Source organism: Podarcis erhardii (assembly GCF_964252035.2).
Source record: "Podarcis erhardii genome assembly, chromosome: 2".
In the NCBI taxonomy this organism is placed as follows: Eukaryota; Metazoa; Chordata; class Lepidosauria; order Squamata; family Lacertidae; genus Podarcis; species Podarcis erhardii.
In genome coordinates, this window is record NC_138498.1 from 90,969,715 (window position 1) to 90,990,557 (window position 20,843).

The 20,843-nt window shown below is 41.5% G+C and overlaps 1 protein-coding gene across 3 annotated transcripts in view; it reads left to right on the forward strand.

The window, feature by feature from the left end:
• Positions 1 to 18,855, forward strand: part of RAD18 (RAD18 E3 ubiquitin protein ligase) — a 112,471-nt gene extending 93,616 nt beyond the window's left edge. For all 3 annotated transcript variants that reach the window (XM_081853404.1, XM_081853405.1, XM_081853406.1), the window contains one exon: positions 18,207 to 18,855. In XM_081853404.1, coding sequence (XP_081709530.1) covers positions 18,207 to 18,300 — 94 coding nt within the window. In that variant the 3' untranslated portion in view covers positions 18,301 to 18,855. The remainder of the gene's footprint in view (positions 1 to 18,206) is intronic.
• The last annotated feature ends 1,988 nt before the right edge of the window (positions 18,856 to 20,843 follow it).

Below are 20,843 nucleotides of genomic sequence, written 5' to 3' on the forward strand. Positions count from 1 at the left end.
AGTTGTCTCAAAGGCTTTGTAAAAAAAAAAGAAGAATGTCAAATTAAATAGAACTTCACATATGGAGGTGTATATCTCTGAACGCCGGCTGCTGGGGACTATCACCATCACCTTTACAGTCTGCGTAGGAGCTCCCATTTGACTGGATACAGTTGGTGGGGGGGAATCTTTGACTAAGTGCACTTTTACCTGATCCAGCACTGACTGGACACATGAGCAGTGTTACACTGACTTTGCTCTATGCAGTATGGCAGCCATTGCGAAGCGATCATCATTGGCTGTATTCAGATGCTAGATCTAATCAGCATAGACCCACTGAAATCAATGCACCTGAATTTCCCTTTTCTTATCTTAAGTGGAAATCTGTTGCGTCAATTTCGGAAGATGTCATAATAGATGCAGGCTTATCAGTCAAAAGCAAGGAATGATGTTCCCCTCTGATAGCAGTCGGTGGTGTACAACAAAGATAGTCCTTGTGGATTTCAGTACTTGCTTGTGCTTTTAAAAACAACAGCAACCCACCATGTGGGAATACATGGTGAGCATCTGGGCACACCGATGCTGCAGTCGCAGCATTCTCCTGTGAAAATGATTGATTGCAAAAATTGGCCAGCTTCTGCCGTGAGGAACAGGGAGCTGTGGCTACAGAAATTGGAGCAGATTTCTGTGCAGACTACAACAAATCCTCTTGAACCCCCCAAAACAAAACAAAAATAACCCACTGCTACATGCCTGGACTTCCACCAAGCAACAGATCTTTGTTATGTCTTGTGAAGGCGGTGCTTTTTTAAACCAAATTATTGTGCCCCACCTCAGCGGCCAGTGCCTGAGGTTGGTTGGCCTACAAAGAAGATTCCAAATACTGTTCTTCTTAAACCTTTTTGAACTTGCACAAGCAACTGCTTCGGAAAGTAGTACCTCAGCCATGGGGAAACTTGAACTGGTGCTTCAACTAGTACGTGAACTTCAATATAAATTAGTACTCCTTTATGAGAGGAAGTTAACTGAGCCTTCCAAGCAATTTATACAGTGCCAGATTTACGTATAAGCTAAACAAGCTATAGCTTAGGGCTCCACTCTCTTGGAGGCCCCCCAAAAAATTAAAGGAAAAAAACCTGGATGTACATTTCCAAAATATAAGATAAAAAACAAATAAAATAAAACCTACATACATCAACAGTGTTTTGTGTTGTGTAGGCTCCTATGATGTAAGTAATTGGCCCTGCCTGCTAGGCTGCTCCCTAAAATATCACTGGTTTGCTCATATCTGTATGTAGGGTGCCTACGTTCTGCATGGATTGGTTGCATGGCAACATGTGCAAATGGCTTTATATACCTATTAGGTCCATAAATTACCATATAGCATATATTCAACACAAAAAAACAGTGACAATTTGTTGTTGACAAAGGACAGCGGAACATATAAAGGGCCCCATTACCTTCAGTAGCTTAGGTCCTCATCAAACCTAAATCCGGCCCTGAATTGATTCCAGTGCTATCTTATGCCGGCATCCTACAAGTTACTTTGATAGGAACTGGCTATGTTTAGCCTTTTGAAGAGAGAGGCAATATGGTGGCTGAAGGACTATTTGGAGGGCTGTCACATTGATAATGGAGAAAATTTTCTGTTGCTCTGGAAAGTAATTGTGTATATGTAACATTTTATGGCACTCACTGTCACATGGTATGGTTACGGCCACTGGCTCAGACGACTTTAAAAGAGGACTAGGCTAATTCATGGAGTATAAGTCATGATTGCTACATGGAACATCCATTGTTCAGAGGCTATGTGCCACAGAATTCCAGGGAAGCAACAGAAGGAGATGACCATGGCATTCAGCTTCTGTTTGGGGGCTTACATGGTTAGCCACTGTAGGATGTAGGTTGCTGAACTATGAAAGGTGGCCTGCTTTAGGAGGGCTTTGTTCTAAGAGTTGGCAGTGGTCACGGGGTTAGGTGGATTTAAAAGATTAGACAACTTTATGAAAGGAAAGCCTTCTGATTACCATCAGCCATGATTGCTAGCTGGGACCTCCAGATTTCAGAAGTAGTATTCTCCTGAATGCCAGTTGTTGTGGGATTGTGGCAGAAAGCAGGAGGGGCCGATGTCCTTCAGGCCGTTCTTGTGGACTTCCCAGACCCATTTGGCTAGTGGCTTTTGGAAACAGGCTGTTGAACTGAATCTTCCCCAACCTGGTGCCCTCCAGATGTTGTTGAACTGAGCCCCAGTCAACATGGACAATGGTCAGGGTTGATGGCAGATGTGAAGGGGTCCTTGGGAGAAGCCTGGCCATTGCTTCATTCAAAACGAGAAGCCTCAAAAGCTCTGCAGGCATAGAATTTCCCACAGACTGCTTTGTATCTGGATTATGCCGTGCCTTTTCCTTTCTTCAGGTTGCCTCTCCAGATGGTGTATTCTTGTGGAAGCTGAATGGAAGATTCATGGGCTGCCCATCTCTTGCCAAGGCCATTTGGGGAGCTTAGTTGTTAATGCATAAAGCGGAACATTTGAGAGTGTTGTCAGTACAGGCACAACTGTGAGATGAATGTGTTGTTAGTCATCACTGTGTCGATCAGGGCTGGTTCACACTGCCAGGTCCTTGTACCCTAATAATGGTTGATAATTTGCAGCCTCCTTGTTGTGTACTGTGTGAAATGGGCAAGGGCAATGTGGTGAAAGAGTTCCGATCTTGAAAATCAGAAAAGAAAAGCATGTCTCTCCCATCTTGTCTCACCACCGGGGCGGGGGGGGACTTTCAATTTGAGCAGTGTTCGTGTTAGCTCTCTCTATAGTCTGCATATACAAACTCCCTAATTGTGGACAAAGAAAATAGATGAGGTGGTTCTGCAGCACTCAACTAGTTAAAAGTCAGAGCTTGATGTGCATTATAATGAGTGAAATAAGTATTTGTTCCCTTTGCAAAAGATGACTTACTTGTTGTTGTTTAGTCGTGTCCGACTCTTCGTGACCCCATGGACCAGAGCACGCCAGGCACTCCTGCCTTCCACTGCTTGGTCAAACTCATGTTGGTAGCTTCGAGAACACTGTCCAACCATCTCGTCCTCTGTCGTCCCCTTCTCCTTGTGCCCTCCATCTTTTCCAACATCAGGGTCTTTTCCAGGGAGTCTTCTCTTCTCATGAGGTGGCCAAAGTATTGGAGCCTCAGCTTCACGATCTGTCCTTAGTACTTGGTGGCAAAACCCTTGTTGGCAATTACAGAGGTCAGGTGTTTCTTGTAGGTGGCCACCAGGTTTGCACACATCTCAGGAGGTATTTTGTCCCACTCCTCTTTGCAGATCCTCTCCAAGTCAGTAAGATTTCGAGGCTGATGTGAACCTGGTAGTTAGATTCAGTTTGGAAGATGGTAGCTAATAACATTTAGAAGTGCAATAACGTCACTTGGGAGGTAGTTTGCTCAACACCAAATTAGGCAGAAAGCATGCATAAAACTTAAATTGCTTTTGCTTTTCCCATTGTGTGGCAGAAATGTTCTTTTGTAGAATAATCATTTTGATCCAATCTGCTCTAGTATGACGCAGAATGCAGCACCCTTATTCAAGGATATTAAGGGATGGGGTGGTTTCAAGAGAGAACGCAAATGAGGGTTTTGCATCCGAGACCATATTAACAAATGTTAATCCTCCGAGGAAATAATTACTTCTTTCAGCAGCAATTTAAGTCATTCTACAAGAATATGTAAGATGGCTGCACTGTAATCCCATGTGTGTTTAGTCAGAAGTAAATCCCACTGTGTTTAATGGGGCTTACTCCCAGGTAAGTATGCATAGGATGAAGCCTCAGTCTGTAAAGGAGGTGAATGGTTTTGTTCATTAACTACGGTGGATGCTACTCTTTTGCCCAGGTAAAGTCTCCCATTCAAGCAGCTTGCAGTGTCAAACCTGGTTCACTAATAGAACTACATTGTGTGGTTCTAGACCAGTGGTTCCCAGACCTTTCCAGTAATATGGACCACTTTTCTGCCCACTGTAGTAATTGGAATGTGCTGTGCTAGATGCTGTATAATCTTTAATTGTATTTTACAGACATGCCGCAGATCACCTGAATGAATCTTGGATCCCAGTTTGCAAACCTCTGCTCTAGATCATGCCAGTTGGCCTATTGAAAATATCAGTGTGGATATAAGTTTAGATCAGCCTTCTTCAACCTGGTATGTTCCAGATGTATGATGGGGCTATATAGCTTACAACATCTGTAGAGCTCCATGTTGAGAAAGTCTGGTTTAGATGAGTTCACGGTCATTTCTTTTCTCCAGTTCTTTATGCTTTAATATTTACAATGTCAAAAGAAGTTTCAGAGGTGGCCGCAATGTTCTGCCCACCCTCATGATTGAGAGTTTGTCAGCTTGTGATGCACAGTTGGCCATGGTGAGAAAGCTGTGAAAATTGCTTTTCCAAAACAAGAGCCAGAGCTTTTCATCCCTTTCCAGTTGTTATTGCGTGGACTGCTCCTTCTCTGAATTGCTGTTAAGTGGAATCTCTGGAGGAGAGCAATGCATTTAGTATATTAATATGTTTTACTGGAACTACCTGCTGGAAGCAGCACCACGTGATCCATTATTTCTTTGTGAATGACCTGCAGAGGTGGCTGAACTCAGTTTATAGTTGAAAAATCTTTTTTAAAAATAATTATAACTGGAAAGAACCATAACATTTTATTTGGATGGCTACGGGACTTTAAAAAAGATAAAATTACACAACAATTTTACTTTAAAATACACGAAGACTAAAAACAGCGATATTAATAGAGTGACATTTTTTAGCACAAATTTAGAACAGTATTTTTCAGTTTGCATATGCAGAGGCATAGGGAGGGGATGTGGGGCGATGGACCGCCCTGGGTGTCATCGCTGAGGGGGGTGACATTTGCCTCACTACCCATCCGCGACTCCCAAGCCTACCCTGAGCCATTGGGGGAGGGGGGGAGCTGCACCGCTTTGCCTTCATTTTGACAGCTCGGGGGAGGCTTGGGAGTCGTGGCCGACGCACCCGCAGGTGACATTCGGCGCGCCACCTGCCTGCAACTCCCAAGCCTACCCTGAGTCGTCAATGTGTGTAAAAGGTAAAGGTAAAGGGACCCCTGGCCGTTAGGTCCAATTGTGGCCGACTCTGGGGTTGCGGCGCTCATCTCGCTTTATTGGCGTACAGCTTCCGAGTCATGTGGCAGCATGACTAAGCTGCTTCTGGCGAACCAGAGCAGCGCATGGAAATGCCATTTACCTTCCCGCCGGAGTGGTACCTATTTATCTACTTGCACTTTGACGTGCTTTCGAACTGCTAGGTTGGCAGGAGCAGGGACCGAGCAACAGGAGCTCACCCCGTCGTGGGGATTCGAACCGCCGACCTTCCAATCAGCAAACCCTAGGCTCTGTGGTTTAACCCACAGCGCCACCTGCGTCCCTTGTCAATGTGTGTGGGGGGTGACAAAAAAATTTCCCCGCTGGGTACCACCTGACCTTGCTACGCCTCTGTGCCTGTGCTCAGTATTTTTACGATATTTTCCAGAATATATTTGCACTGTAGATAAGAATCCTTAGCTGTATATATTTTTTGCTACTTTAGTGATCAAAACTACTTTCCACTACTATATACGAGCACATGATAAATCATAATTAGAACTGGAAAAGGTTGGGACAATAGATAGGTTACAGTCAATGCTGAACCCTCACTCACCCCCCCCCCCCATGTCTCCAAGCGTCCTGGAATGAGTTTCTTAACCCTATGTCAGGATCCCCCGGATCCTGACAGTCCCAGAATCTGCATTTAATCCAGACACCTCCTCGTGGCTCCCTTACTCTCAAAGCTTGTGTACTCTCTTCATTATTCTGCGTTTATAAGGTTTTTATAACCCAGTGCCCCCCCCAAACCTAGCTTGCCTTGTTCTTCCCTCTCCTAGCTCGCCACCGAAGCCCCAAGCCCTGCTCTTTACCCTTCCTTTACTTCAGACCATCTCTTCTGTGCTAAAGGCACCCACCTGATCTTTCCTTCCTCTTTGTGCCTTCTGTGCTCCCAGGCTCAAGACTCCTACTCCCTTTGCCAAGAACCTGCTGGTGTTGTGTCAGCAGCTTCCCCTTTCTTCTACTGACAGCCTTGCCTTGAGTCTTCCCCTCCCATGTCTTGCCTCTTTTCCACTTCTGGTCTGCCCAGCTCCTTACCTAGTTAAAGGGGCAACAGAGAGATTCAGTGCTGTGTGCTGTAATCTTTGGACAGTCCTGTTTTTCTGTAGCTGGGCTACTCAGATTCTTAGATTTTTGGCTGAGGAGAGTCATTGCCTGCCTGACATTTGCATTTCTTTCGAGACTTAGGAGAACGGATGGGGTTTTTTATGATGTGATAGTGTCCATGTCAATATCAAAACTATCACTGGTGAGAGGGAATTCATACAAATCTCTGTTTTACTAGTCTTTAAGGTGAATCATTAAATCCCCAAATTATAGTTAATCCCCACCCCAGAGCAGTTAAGAAACCAGGTAATGAAATCTAAAAGACTGAAACAAAACAAAAGAATTTAAATTTACACATTTATAAGAATATGAAATTCTAAATTGTCAATCCCACAGGCTGGTGATGGGTAACTTTCTAAATATTTGTTATGTTGTTCTGTGCATTTGTAAAGCATACTTCTCTGCTCAGTGATGTTTATGTAAAACCAGTTTTTTTTAAAAAAATATTTCTGGCTTCTTAATATGCTAAAGTAATCTCCACATAATTTTCTTCCTTGCCATGAAGAATGCTCAGTGGATGCTTTCTTGGAAAAAGCAAATGAAACTGTGCCATTGGAATAATGTTCAATCAAGTTAGGTTGTTTTTTTTAAAAAAAGTTGGAGTAAAAAATCAATTGTCTTGTTTTTCTCCAAACATCACATTCAGATACAGAATTAGTTACCTTTACCATCTATCCATGCTATGTGTCAAAAATTATTTTTAGCTTTATCAATTTGATGTCAGACATGATCTCCCTTGGTGGTGGGGGGGGGGGATAATCTTAGATCCGAATTTTTTGGCTGCTGTTGCGACTTACGTAAGCAAAATGCTGGAGAGGGTTGGTAGTTCGACAAGCACAAAAGATGCCAGTAAATTGAACACAGTAGGCAAATGTCTTGTTTGCTTGGCTCCAGACCCTTGGAATGAGCGCGAATGCAGACCAAAAATAGAGGAAGTTTTGAGGAGAGCAGTTTCTAGTTTAAGCATTAAAGAAGAGTTTAAGAGCTGCAAATGAGTGCATTTCTTTGAAAGCCTACAGTACACTGTCAAACTGTGATTCCAGTTTGGATTCCAACTGCTAGCCTTGAATAAATCCAGTAGGTAGCCCTGCATCTCCCTTTAATAGCCAACTTCATGTGTCTATCACAATGATAAGAAAATTGAAGGTGGGGAAACAGTTGCATGATTTTGTCACACGGACTGGCATTTTGCCCCCTTACAGCTGTGGTAACCCACATACTTCCCTCCTGATGTTGTTGGACCCCACCAACTGCAGCCAGCATGGTCAGTGGCCAAGGATGAGAGGAGATGTAGCCCCACAAAATCTAGAGGACAACACATGTGCTGCCCCTTCCTTTCACTGCATTGGCTGTGGCTTCTATTCTCTGCCACTTATCTCCTTGCTCAGTTGTCTTAGGGCCCCCATCTCTTCTTTTTTTTAAGTTAGCAAGAGGTAACTGCATTCATTATTGACATGTTTTGCTTCCCCTGTCTGCTCCCATAGGCAGTTCAACAGTACTTTGGAGTACTTCTTTGTTACTGGATTAAACCACTAATTTAATCCAGTTTCAGAACTTGATCGCCATCAACTGTAAGCAGATGCAAAAATTCTGTTTTGCTAGAGGAGCACCGAGAACACAAAAATGAGACTTTATTCCTGTGGCTGTGCTAAGAGATGAAATGCCTGTTATCTAAAAACACAGTTTTGAAGGATCCATGACATCCTGGCCTCTTCCATCATCAGGGGCCCAAGGGCTAATGGGTGGCTTCCTCTCAGGAAGGACATCAGCCGCCTGGCCGCCATCCATTGGCCAGAGAAGGAACAGCAGCTGGGAGCTTGATTCCCCCACCCTTCCAGAAAGAACATTTGACCCCAGCAACCACTCTCCCTGGGACCTCGGAGCTGGATTCTGGCATTAGCCAGAGGGCTGAGGGCTGATAGAGGACTAAGCACATGCAGGAAGGCCCACCTGACCAAATCATGATGCTGATGTTATCTAGCTTCAAGCACAGGGACCTGAATTTGTTTGCTTTCTTCCCCCTTTCCATTACTTTCTCCCTTTCTCTTTATTAGATTGTGATTTCGTGGGCAGGGACTATTTTAACTGTTAATCTTGGTCAGGGCTTAGAAAATGCCCTATGCTTTAGAAGACGGTGGCAGTGTTGTTGGTGATGAAACTGGATTTTCTCCCTGACCTTTCAGTCCTTCCACCTAATTTCCTAAAAATGAAAATCTCAGAGGCTGCAGGAAAGCCTCCAAAAATCCTCTCGTGTAAAAAATAAATATAATAAAAACCCTAATATTTTCTGTATATCAGTCTAGCGTGCATGATACTTCCAGACTGTACCAGACTGGATACATGAATAATATCTGGATGGCGTCAGTGCACAATTGCTCGGAAAACCCCAAGGCAGAATATGCAATTAAAAAGTAATATTGAGTTTATTTTAAAGGAAATCTGGGTCCCTTTGGCATCAAGACATAAAGGAAGCAAATAGTTCTAAAACTTGTAAAAAGAATAAGAAAGCAGAACATTTCACAAGTCTTTAGGCAAATGCTTCTCTTCACTGTCTGGAGCAAGGTGTTATGCCCAGAAGGCTCCACAAAAAGTGCTTGTTACAAACATTTTCAAACTGGTGTGTGTTAAATAGATGACTGCCATTGCACCCAGAGGCACTTCTAGAGTCGGAGCAAAGAAACCAAGAGAAGCAGGTAGTAGTAAGCGGAAGAGGGAAATCCCTCTTGATTTTTCCAGATCCTTCAATAGATACAAGCTATCCAGGAGGTAGAAGTCACAGGTAATCTAGATTAGATCCTGCATGCAAAACTAGGCTTCCAAAAGCTATATCTGAAAAGCCAACATCAGTCTTAGTTCTCCACACCTCATTGCAAAAGGGGGGGGGGGTTAACTTAGTGATTCTTACAGTTAGTTAGCTTGAGGGAATGCTCCATACCTTGTAGACAAAGACTGGAATGCATTCATCTAAAGCACTCACAGGACATGAGAAGAGCCTACTGGATCAGGCCAGTGATCCGTTGAGTAAAGTAAGCATCCTGTTCTTACAGTGGAAAATGTCTCACAGGGCACTCAAAGCTGCTTTATCATAATGCAACTAATAGGATGAAATGGTGAGAATCTGAGGATTGTTACAGTTTTGATTAGTTGGATTTTATGCCCCATCTTTGTTAGTATGTAAATTGGTTACATGGGACTCCTTTGGGAATAAACAGCTATCTTGTACCCACCCACCCACCCTATTTTCTTCTTCTTCTTTTGTAAACCGTGCAAAGTTTTAGCATCAACAAAGAACGCTCCTTAAGTTTGCCATCTTTGTCTTCAGATTTGCCTTCATTCTGATTTCGTTGGTGGCATAGGAGAAGATAGCTGTCCAGTGTGACTGCAACTTTTGTACTTTGCTTCCTCCCCAAGTCTTACCATGAATATTTGCCAGAATCTATTATTCTTTCCTAACCTACTTGCTTTGATCTCTTTGGACCTGATTCCCATGTAGTTAGTCTGTTTCTCTAGTGCAGGGTAGCCAAAATGGTGCCCCCTAGAGATGTTGTTGGACTAAAACTCCCATCCAGCATGGCTAATGGTCAGGGATGACGGGAATTGTAGTCAACAAATTCTGGAGGGCACCATGTTAGTTATCCCTGCTCTCTAGTGGATAGAAGGGCAGTGGATTTATGGAAGGTTTAATTTAGTTGGTGCAGGGTTTATGTTTGTTTTAGTGACATTTGAAAAATCCTATTGTTGGACTTATTTTTACATCATTTGATTTTGCTGTGTTGTAAATTTCAGGGCTGGGCACATCAAGGAATTTAAATGCATACAACATTTTGAGATTTTCCAGGCCATACAATTTATCATCAATTGAATAAAATGAAAATGTGAATCAAATGAAAAATGCTCATCAGACAGCTGTGTGTTTTTCATTTATTTAACCATCAGCCAGGTTTTTATTTCAAGGACGCATTCCTTGGTAAAATTAAAATCCCAACAAAATTGATTCTTGGAATTGTATTTTCTTTGCTGGTAGTAAAAATAAGAAACAAAAATAAAAATCGTGACTCACAAACAATGGGAAATGTTCAGACATTGAAACTGAAATGGTTTTTGGAACAGAATTATTCAGAGATATTCAGAAAACTCAGCTAAAGCAAGCATTTCATTGTAAAGCTTCTGGTAGTTTTGCTACAATTCTTAAATACTACTTTCCAGTTCAGTCGTAGCTGAAATTCTACCAGACTTTTGCTTATATGAAAGATAACCCTTCGTTTTGGAGGGCAGTTGTAGCCACATGAAGTATGCATGTGTGTGCTTCTTGGATTGTTATGGATTTGCCTTGTAAGGTTTTCCTATGGTTCTCTCTCTTTCTCTTTCCTCTTCCTCTTTCTCCCCCACCAAAAGAAGCAACCCACCTATTTGCTAATGCAACATGTTTTAGTGCGAATATTTTAGCTTTCAGCAGTCATTTTTAGAAAACAGCTTATTTTGTAAGTAGTTCATCAAACAACTTGTGTTTCTACTAAAGACAATTTATAATTTTACTTTGATGACACATTTTACTTTGACAGCTAAGCTAGCAGCAATAACAGAAGTCCCTTTTTTGTGTATAAAAAAACATTCCAGCTATTCTGTAGACTCTAGTGGATGTAGTAGCAGTGCCATGTTTTTTCTTGTTATTATAGGTTCCTTTGTTAGGCAGAACTGAGAGACAGACCTAAAGGACCTTTGCGATATATTTTGATATGTCAGGGGGAAGATTATCCACTATACCCTGGTTTGTTGTCTCATGAAAGATTTCAGGATCCATTCAAATGTGACATGACGAATCCTGGTGGGTGCAGGCTTGGTGCACATATAACATTATCCATCTCTGTGACTAATCAGAATTTGAAATGCAATTCAAACTGGGTTCAAAACACTGTCTGCAAAGTTAGTCCTGGTGATGCTGAAGTAGGACAGAATTTGCACAGGGAAACCACAACCTGGAAGATGATCCTGACCTACTAAGACCTGGGGTGAGTTTATTTCTTTGGAGCTCAGTGTGCTTAAGTCTTTTATTTATTTTCATCAGCCAAAGATCCAATTTTATTGGCCAATTTTATTGGCTGAAGGACATTCAGAGTGGGCTGGATCCACAGTCTGGGATAAAGAAAATCATTGTTCTAAATTTAAAGAAAAGCAAGGAGCTTCTCAAGTGAGGGAATTCTGGTGTCTGGGGCAGACACCAAGAAGGCCCTCTCCTGTTTCTCCAACAAGCATGACTGTGAGGGTCTCATGCTCTAAATAATTGGTCTTCATCAGGTGGGTCATGACTTTTTTCCCAGTGGTTGTCACAAAGTTTCAGAAGTTACAGCAAACAAGTCCCCATCCATTGGCAGAAAAAAATAAAGAAGGAACAAAATGTTTGAAATAACTTAAAATTAAGAGAGATTGGTTTCCTTATAAAATAATTGTGATGCAGGCTGTAGAAATCAATTTTTCATTCACTTGCATGTTTTTCTTCTTGAGCTGGGAGCGATTCTGGGCTACCAGCTTCTTCCAGGAAGCAGAGAGAGACATGTTATTTCCATTGTGTAAAATGGGCTTTTGCCAATGCTGTAGTTCTGTTCAAATAAATAACATGATAGTTCTGTCACCATAGAAAAGCACTTGCAGATCTCTTGAAAAGGAGAATTGCATGAATGGTTAGGAGATCATCTATAGGTATACGCAGAAAGCCTTCCTTTCCCTCTAACCTGTGGCTAATTTAATTTGCTCAAAGTTATTGTGTCTATTGATTTCCATAGAACTCACATTGACTCACATCCTAACTTTTTATTTATTTTTTTAAAAATCACACTTATTAGCACATCAGCAATTATATGTTTCATTAGTAGAGCATTTGCATCGCTTATTTTAGCTGAGCAACTTTTGTAGCAAAGTTTGATGCATATTTTGAGTTCTTGTTAGAACTCATCTTCCACTGCTTCACATGTTTATCCAAGCTATGCACCAAGGTGTACAACAGCTCTCTAGCATGAAACAGCAAATTTATTTTTCAGTTCTGATTTGGGGAAATGCCATGTTTAGACTTTCAGATCAGTGATTTCTGTTTTCTGTCCAATTTTTATTGTCTTGTTCAATTACTGTCGTGCAGTTGAAGAAGCAACCATGTGCTGGGAATTAGTGACCATAAAGGAAGACATTCCTTCTGGGATTATGCATAGTTAGTGCTTTACGTGTTAATTTGATGTGATCCAGTCTGGCACAGCTACGCTGGATGCCTGCGCAACCTTTGGCAGTAGAACTGAGATGATGCATAGACTGTGATGTTGGATTCCTGGAAACTGGCTTGCAGATTTAAGAAGTCGTCTCACTTAGGAATAAGTGCCATACATTTCACAATCATTTTTCTAGTGTATAACAACAACAACAACAACAACAACAACAACAACAACAACAACAACAACAAAACACTATATTTCTGTGCAAATATAATTTTCTCCTAGTTCATTGAGTAAAATGTTGAACTTCAGCCCTATTATGGAAACATGCATTTTAATGGTGAGCAAAATGAAAGCATTTTGTGTGTGAAAACTGTTCTTATAAAATAATAGTTAGCAATGAGAGAATCATATGGTGGAGCTTGTGAGTCCGTAGTTGCCTGTCCACTTGGTAACAGGGAAATGATAGTAATCTCAGGGACTGTTAAGTTTCTTTGAATAAGATTCTCTTTCTCTCTCTAGTGTAAGTACACTTCATGGCTCTCTTGGCTGTTATAGCTCTGCAATCGGTTTCAATTATTTGATAAGGATGTTATTTTTGGAAACTTTGTTTATTCACTTCAGACAGTCGCCTTTCCTCAGATGAGCACAAGGACACCCACCATCAGAGGTGAAACCATCAATTAACATTTTGAAACCTCACTTAATAAACTAATACTAAAAAAGGGAGAAAAGCACACAGCAGTAATAAAATTATATAGAAACCCGAGACAGCTAAAACCAATTCAATACATCAGTCATTTAAGATCTAAAAGGAAGGTTTTCATCAACTTAAAAAAGGCTGTTAAAAAGGGAATGGGGCAGACCTCTTTCGGGAGGGAGCTCCCAGAAAGACTCCTAGCATTACTGTACAGAATGTGAGACCAGATATTGTTGCTAGCGCTGCCATCTTATTATTTATTCAATTATATACCGCTTGTCAAGATGGCTTCTAAATGGTATACAAGTATAAAAACCAGTTACAAAAGACACATAATTGCAATGCGCAATGAAATAATTTCATCAAAACATCAAAATAAACATGCACATAGAAAACGTTCAAGAAAACAAGCCAGCTGAAACATCGAGTTTTAGAGTTAAAGCCGCAATGAAAACAAAGCATGTCAGGAGATCAGGGGAATGCTTGCCTAATCAGTTGGGTCTCCAAAAGCTGATGGAGCATCAATATGGAAGCCTGCTCTGGATCACCAGGCTGTGGCAGAACTAACTGGGTTCTACATGGTGATCTCAACACCCTTACCTGGCAGTGGAAAAGAAGAGTGGAACAGGTCCAGGTTTTTTTCCAATAGTGCCTGCAGCTGAACCACGCGCACTGCTTCAAGCACCTTTCCTAAAAGGGGGAGGGTATTAGCACCTGGGTGGTAGTTGTCAAATATATCAGGTTCAGGAAGGTTCCTTTTCCAGGAGCACGTGCACCTTTCAAAGTGGTGCAGACCACCCCCTCACTCAGTGATACTTGGCCACCTGATGAGCCCACTCTGTCAGCCTTTCCGCCTTGTACGAACAAGCCAGAAGGGGCAGGGGTTGAGGGAGCAAGTAGTGGGATGGATTCACACCATCATTTCCCAGTCATTAGAATGGCTATTGACCTGATCTTCAGAGCCATTTGCATATAGAATACCTCCGGTTATTTGTATGTTCCCTAGCAGCTTATTCTCAACAACCTTGAATGCATTGAAGGAAAGGTAAAATACAAATGGAGGACTAATTTGGGGGTGTCCCCAAATGTTTCTTTCCCAGCCATAGACAAATGAGACATACAAGGAAGAACAGATATTTAAAAGAACATTGCCTGGGGCCATTGAAAGTGGCAGCTGAGCTACATGGTCTTTTAACCTGGCACATAATCAAGTAGCTCACAGGGAGGAGCCAGAGCTAAATGTATCAAACATGTACAAGGTCCAACCTCTCTAATTAAAGTGCCCTTGAAAAGCAGGATCTGGAAAGACTGCTCTCTAAGACTTAAAAGAAGGTAGTCACCATGGTGCCTTCTAGATCTCCCATCAGCCTTAGCCAACATCAGCAAAGATTTGGGATGATAGGAGTTGTAGTCCAAGCACAACTGGGGAGGGCATCACATTGGCTACCACTGAAACTGTTGCTTTTCAGAGTACATTGCCACCGACCTGGTGCAGGGTCCCATGGGCTAGGGCAGATTAAGACCATGGATAGCTCCAAGGAAGCAATGTGCTCCGATGAAGGTTGAGAGCAGACTGAGCTTTTTAAAGCATTTCCTCCACTCCTTGTGGTAACTTAGATTCTTAAAGCGCCAACCCTTTGACTTGAAGATGAGCACTCCTCCTCCTGTTGCATTCTGTAACCTCACACCTGACCCGGTGAGGCACCGTGGGGTGCATTTACTTCCTCAGGCTCAGGGAAAGGCACCCATGAGGGCCCTGGTGATATGACAGGTTGCTGAAGAGGCCAGAGACCATCTTGGATGTGAGTCCTGGAAGACCTGTTCCCTGCCTTGCAGGCCTTTTACCTGGCCTGGGAAGGCAGGACTCTGACTCCAGCTACAAAAACCTGAGGCTACTGAACTCTTGGACTGGGATATTGTTTAGGGCGGGGTTTTTTTTGGCTGTTATTCATTTTTGTATTTTTGTTAGATATTATTATATATAATAGGTGGAAATTGTTTATTTTGCTTCTGCACTTTTGATGTTTATTGATCTTTCTGACATTTGTTAAGTTTCTTGTAAGTTTTTTAAGTTTTCATGTAAGCTTCTTGATCATGGTTTGAACTATAGAAAGGTGGCATGCAAATAAAATTATGTATGCCTACATACATGTATGTTGTGGGTTCCTGTCAGTTGGCCTTAGGCTCAGGGGTTTCCCAGTTTCCAAGAGCAAACTTGGAGCCTTGGACCTGTTCCATTTCCTTAGCTGCAGACTCTGAGTCTGGTTGAACATTGAACCATATTGGAAGGGCCTTAACTCCCTCTAGAAGCCTGTCTGGACTTCAAGATCTTTTTCACAGCCCCACCACCTTCACAGGCACATTTGGTGAGGACATGAGAGAGGGCCTCCTTGGGGACTGCTCTCAGGTTGTGGAACTCCATTCCATGGGGGGCTAGGCTGGCCCAGGCTTTGCTTTCTTTTCACTGGCAGGCCACTAATGGGCTGTTGTGACAAGGTCTTCTTGAGAGTGGGTTTTGCACTTGTGTGTGTGGATGTGTGTGCACTTTGAGGGTTTTCAGTGGTGTTTTTAATAGGGTTACTTATTTAATTGCTTTTCAAAAAATATTTGTGTTCTTTGTGTGTTTTAGTTCTTTCTGTTTTCATTTATGCTGTGAGCTGCCTTGGGCCCTGCACTGAGAGAAAGGAAATATATTTATTAAATAAACAATTAGCTGCTGAACTCTGTGGCTGTGGCACCTAGGCAAGATGGACCACCAGCGCGACTGAGTATAAGGCAGTTCTGTAGGTCTTAGTGAAAGCATGAGGCTTTCACTTGCTGTGAAGGTGCACTGGAAATTTAAAACCCACGTAAGTTAAATCCTTATATATTTGGAGTATATAAAATATTTAAGGGGTGAGGAACCCTTTTCAGCCAAAGGCCTCATTTCCCTCATGGTCAGCCTTCCAGGCATCTCATGCCAGTGAAAATCAAGCACCTTGTTGGATGTGGCTCTTAATTTTCTACAGTAGGCCACGCTCCAGCCATGAAAATGTCAAAGGTTTCTACAGACGCCTGCCTACCTACTGTTAGGATATTTCATATTTCCGTTCCACCTTAAAAGGGAGCAGGCTTTGTGAGTCACAGAGTTTGTGCATTTCCTGTTCACAGGATGTTTCTGTTGTGTCTATGCTTTCGTTTCTCTCTCTGTGCCTGAACACGCAAGCAGGCAGTCATGTTTTTTCCTTTGTTCTGACCAACGCTGAATAAACTTCTAAATAATGCTCTCCTGCGTGCATCTTTCGCTGTACGATTTCTGCTGATAGAGCGTGCATCAGCTCTGGAATGTGGCAAGCTATTTTCTGGAGCTCGTGTCGCTAATTGCTGATACTGTATCTACGGGAGATTGATGGATCGTCCGGAGGCGACATGGGGGCCATGATGGGCTTTATCTCCCTGGCAGTATCCCAACACCTACCTCTTTAGCCAGTTAAAAAAGAGACATTATCATAGTTCAGGGGCACATTCCAGTCAGGTGAAAGCAGTCAAGGAGGGCATGGTGCACGGTTGGTGAGTGCTGTGGCCTGAGAAGAGTGGGCCGGGCCTGGCAATAGTACTACAGACCAGGTAGAATAGTGGGCCTCATGTTCCCTGCGCCTTAAATAAATGAATATAATACATTTCAAAATGACAGCACTATAGCAGACTGTGTATAGATTTTTGGGCTTTGATCAATATACCCTTTTATCTTTTTAAATTCCGCCTCAGCATTCACTCCTGTTGTCTTCTGGCTTTCCAATAGTAGCCTTTATTTATAGTAGCACTTTACATTTTGAAATCTGAGGTTTTTATCCTACCATGGGAGAAAATGTAATTACCTTTTCTGACTGAGCAGAAATTCCTTTTCAAATTAAATGTTACGAGATGTCACTAGTATATTTATGTAATATTAAAAGGGGGAGCCGTTTCCCCATAAGGCCCTGTATCTGTGCTTGCCCATTTCTGATCCTCATTATCATGGTTAACATTTCCACTTCTGCAACATTTTACCATTCTCTTAACCTTTCAGATATATATTTTTTAATGCATTTATCTGATCTTCTTATAACTTTGTTCCTGTCTTTTCGACACATTACTGATTAGCACTGGGAACATACGTTGTATCCAACTCAGTTCTACTCTCAAAGTAGACCCATAGCAGTCAACAGACCTCAGTTAGTCAAGACTTTTAATTTTAATGCATCTGCTGTGATTAACGTTGGATACAACTTTACTTGCCTGGACGGCAGGAGACTGAAAGCATCTGTAGATTTTGAGTTTTCTCTCCCCCCCCCCCCCCCCAATATATTATATATTCAGATTACTGTTAATGTTTGAAAAGACACAGCATGAGGTTAGGGCATAAGCTTTTATTGCTTAAGGCTATTTTGTTCAAATCCCCACTTTGATGACGTATTTCCAACCGCCAGTCCGGATCCATTGTTGGGAAAGCCAAAAGATACAATACTGGCTGCATGATTCCCGTCAGGCACCCTCAAAATTGTTGTATTGTTCATTAGGACAAACTCATCATCTCCATTATAAAACAACCACATGTGGTTTCTCTCCTACATCAGTATAGATGGCTTAATAAGGCCTGCAGTGTCATATCATAAAGAAATTGAATGTTAAAAAATTTGTACAAAATGATCTCTTTGGGTATTAACTTTAGAGACAGAGGGGTTGCTCAGTTCTCCCTGATTTAGTCTTAAAAATCAGAACTGGATGTCCTTCAATAATGAATGCTTTAGCTAAACTCAAGTATGTGAATTTGATTTTTGTAATAAATATCTGAGCTGCATGCAGGAGGCCGGATTAGAGAATCCTGAGTGGTTTCTTCTGACCTTTGGCTATGTTAATATTGCCTTATTTTAATCAGCCTTTGCCCATAATGTAGATGCGATAAGCTGAAGATGGGGAGAAATTCTTTTTGATCTTTACAGAGACTACACTGTATTTATGACTCATAAGTCTTAAGATAACGACTATCCATTTCTGTTACATTCAGTTTTAAGATTAATTTTTTCTCTTTTTTCCCTTTTCTTTTAGCAACAGTTTCCCAGATAAGAAAATGACCAAGCAAAAATCAGAGCAGTCTAGAAGCAGCTTGTTACTTCCTAAGCATAAGCGAAGAAAAGAATAGCAAAGTTCCTGGATACTACCTTGCATTAAGAATACTTCCAAAATATAACATACTTGTATAGGTAATCTTATCCGTCCTGCTTTTCATATACCTGCATCATTTGCCACCCATCACCCCTTTGCTCCATAATACCTGGGACTCACTTTCCCACCCACATCTTCAACCTGCTTAGGCCTGGTATGAGCAATTGCACTAAAGAAAATCTTGGGGATAGTTTGCAAAGTTACAACAAAGTGATGGATCTGCCACTGCCTGATTTATCAGCCATATGATTCCAGTCAAATTCTTTACTGATGAGATCTCTTAGAGATTTGGCTTAACCAAACCTCATTTTTTGAAAAAAGAATACAGACGTTTTGCCAACTTTTGTGGTGGTTTTAATATGCACAAAACATGATTGTTGTGGAAAAAATAACATTAGAAAACCTCATACAGTATAATTTTATTATTATTTTTTACAAGAGGCCGTTTATTTGGCATTCTGTAGCACTAGAGCACTTAATGCTAGCTTGCTTCTGGGATGTACTACAAACTAATAAAATGTAAAACGAAAAACCACCAACCTTCTTTATTTTTCTCTCCAGTGTGTGTAAAATCTTTCTTTACTGCTTGTGGTATGGTTCCCTTGAGTCATTGGAGACACCCCCCCCCCCTTTCTCATACATGTTGTCTGCAGCATACCTGATTTTGGTGAGGTCCACCACCTACAACTTGCATTTTTGCTGACTCTCCTTTTCATTTGAAAACTGCTCTTTAAGCCCAGGTTTTTTAAAAAATCCATTCCTGGATTTGGCCTGAGAACAACATAAATGCGAAATGAGGCCATGTATGCTTTTTTCTTCTAACAGACAATCTCCTTGACACTTTTCCTAAGCCATCTATCTCATAAATGTGACTGCTACAACACGGCTGTTGGGGTTTCCCCCCCAAAAATTTGCACTTTAGTACAAATAATACTTTGGGCATAGTTCACTATATTTCTGCAGACTAAATAAAAATAAAGCAACTATTAGTATTTGAAGCCCTTCCTATTCTGAAGAATGACACACTAACAACAACCACCAGCTCAGTTTGGAGCAGGCAGAAGTGCTTTGGCTGATGGTCTACCAGCTCAGAGAAGAGAATCCAACCTGTTCCTTATAGGTTTGTACTTCTCTTTAAAGGTCATGTTTTAGTCTCAGGTGCCCATGTGGCATCCATAGCGTAGAGTGTCTTTCACCAAGTCAGTGTACATGTGTTTGAGAACTATGATTTGGCCAGATTCTGAGATGTTTATACATCAGCACTGAAAAGCTCAAATACAAGTCCTGTATGCAAGCCACAATTTCAATGTGAACCCATTTTAACTGATCAAATGAATAAGATGGATGAGATGCCCTAGAGCAGGCATAGGCAAACTCGGCCCTCTAGATGTTTTGGGACTACAACTCCCATCATCGCTAGCTAACAGGACCTGTGGTCAGGGATGATGGAAGTTGTAGTCCCAAAACATCTGGAGGGCCGAGTTTGCCTATGCCTGCCCTAGAGACTGGCAACACACCTTCAACTGCTGGCAACTATGGTGCAATCTATATTTGGCTTGGTGTGAACGATCAACAACAAGCTTTTTGTCACTGCATAAAATAGCAAAAAGGGGTTTTAAGGTAAGTTACCTACCTAATAGGATGATAAATTCAAATGAGAACAGACATACATTTGGTAATAGATATTATGAAACTTTTTCTCAGACTAACACTCGATCACTGTGCTGCATTATGCCTTCCAGATTTAAATATGTGCAGCAGACACTCAGGACCTTAAACTAGAGCCTCACATTGAAATACTAAGAGAGAATCTTGTGTGAGCCAGAGCAGTGAAGAATTATGAATTAGTATCCCAATCTCTTTGAATCTGTTTGGCATTTTTTTCCTATTCATGGTTAGTTTTCTTGCTGCAGGTTGAGAGCTACCCATCATCTGAGCATTTTACTTGAGTGAAATATATGAATATATGAAGCAGTAAAGGCGGTTTCTTGATCATATTAAGGCAGTAGTTTCTAAACATTTTTTTCTCCACAGTCCACTTGGAGGGTCTTGGTGGAACACTTAATGTTTTTTTCTGCCTATTGTAGCAATTGTAATGTGCTGTGCTAGATGCTGTATGGTTTTTAATTATATTTTTATTGCTTTTTATTTCTTTTATATTGCATTTTATTCTGTTGTGATTTGAATTCTATAGAATTCAAATTGTATTGCAATAAAATACGATAGAACAAATAGAAGAAGCAATAAAAATACAATAAAAAAATTGAAATCTACTTGAATCTTAAATATGATCCATGTGCTGCCATCTCTTGTCTCCACCAACATGCTGCAGACCACTGGAGTGAAGCAGTTTGGGAACCTCTGATCTAAGATTAACAGATGCTTGCTAACTTTTGCAAAGGCTATTATTTCACCTCAAATCTTTCAGGGAAGAAGCTTTTGTTGGAGAATGGACTCATACCTACTTGAGTATTCAACAATAGTATTAGAAATATTATGGTTAGTTCTTTTTGGCCTACT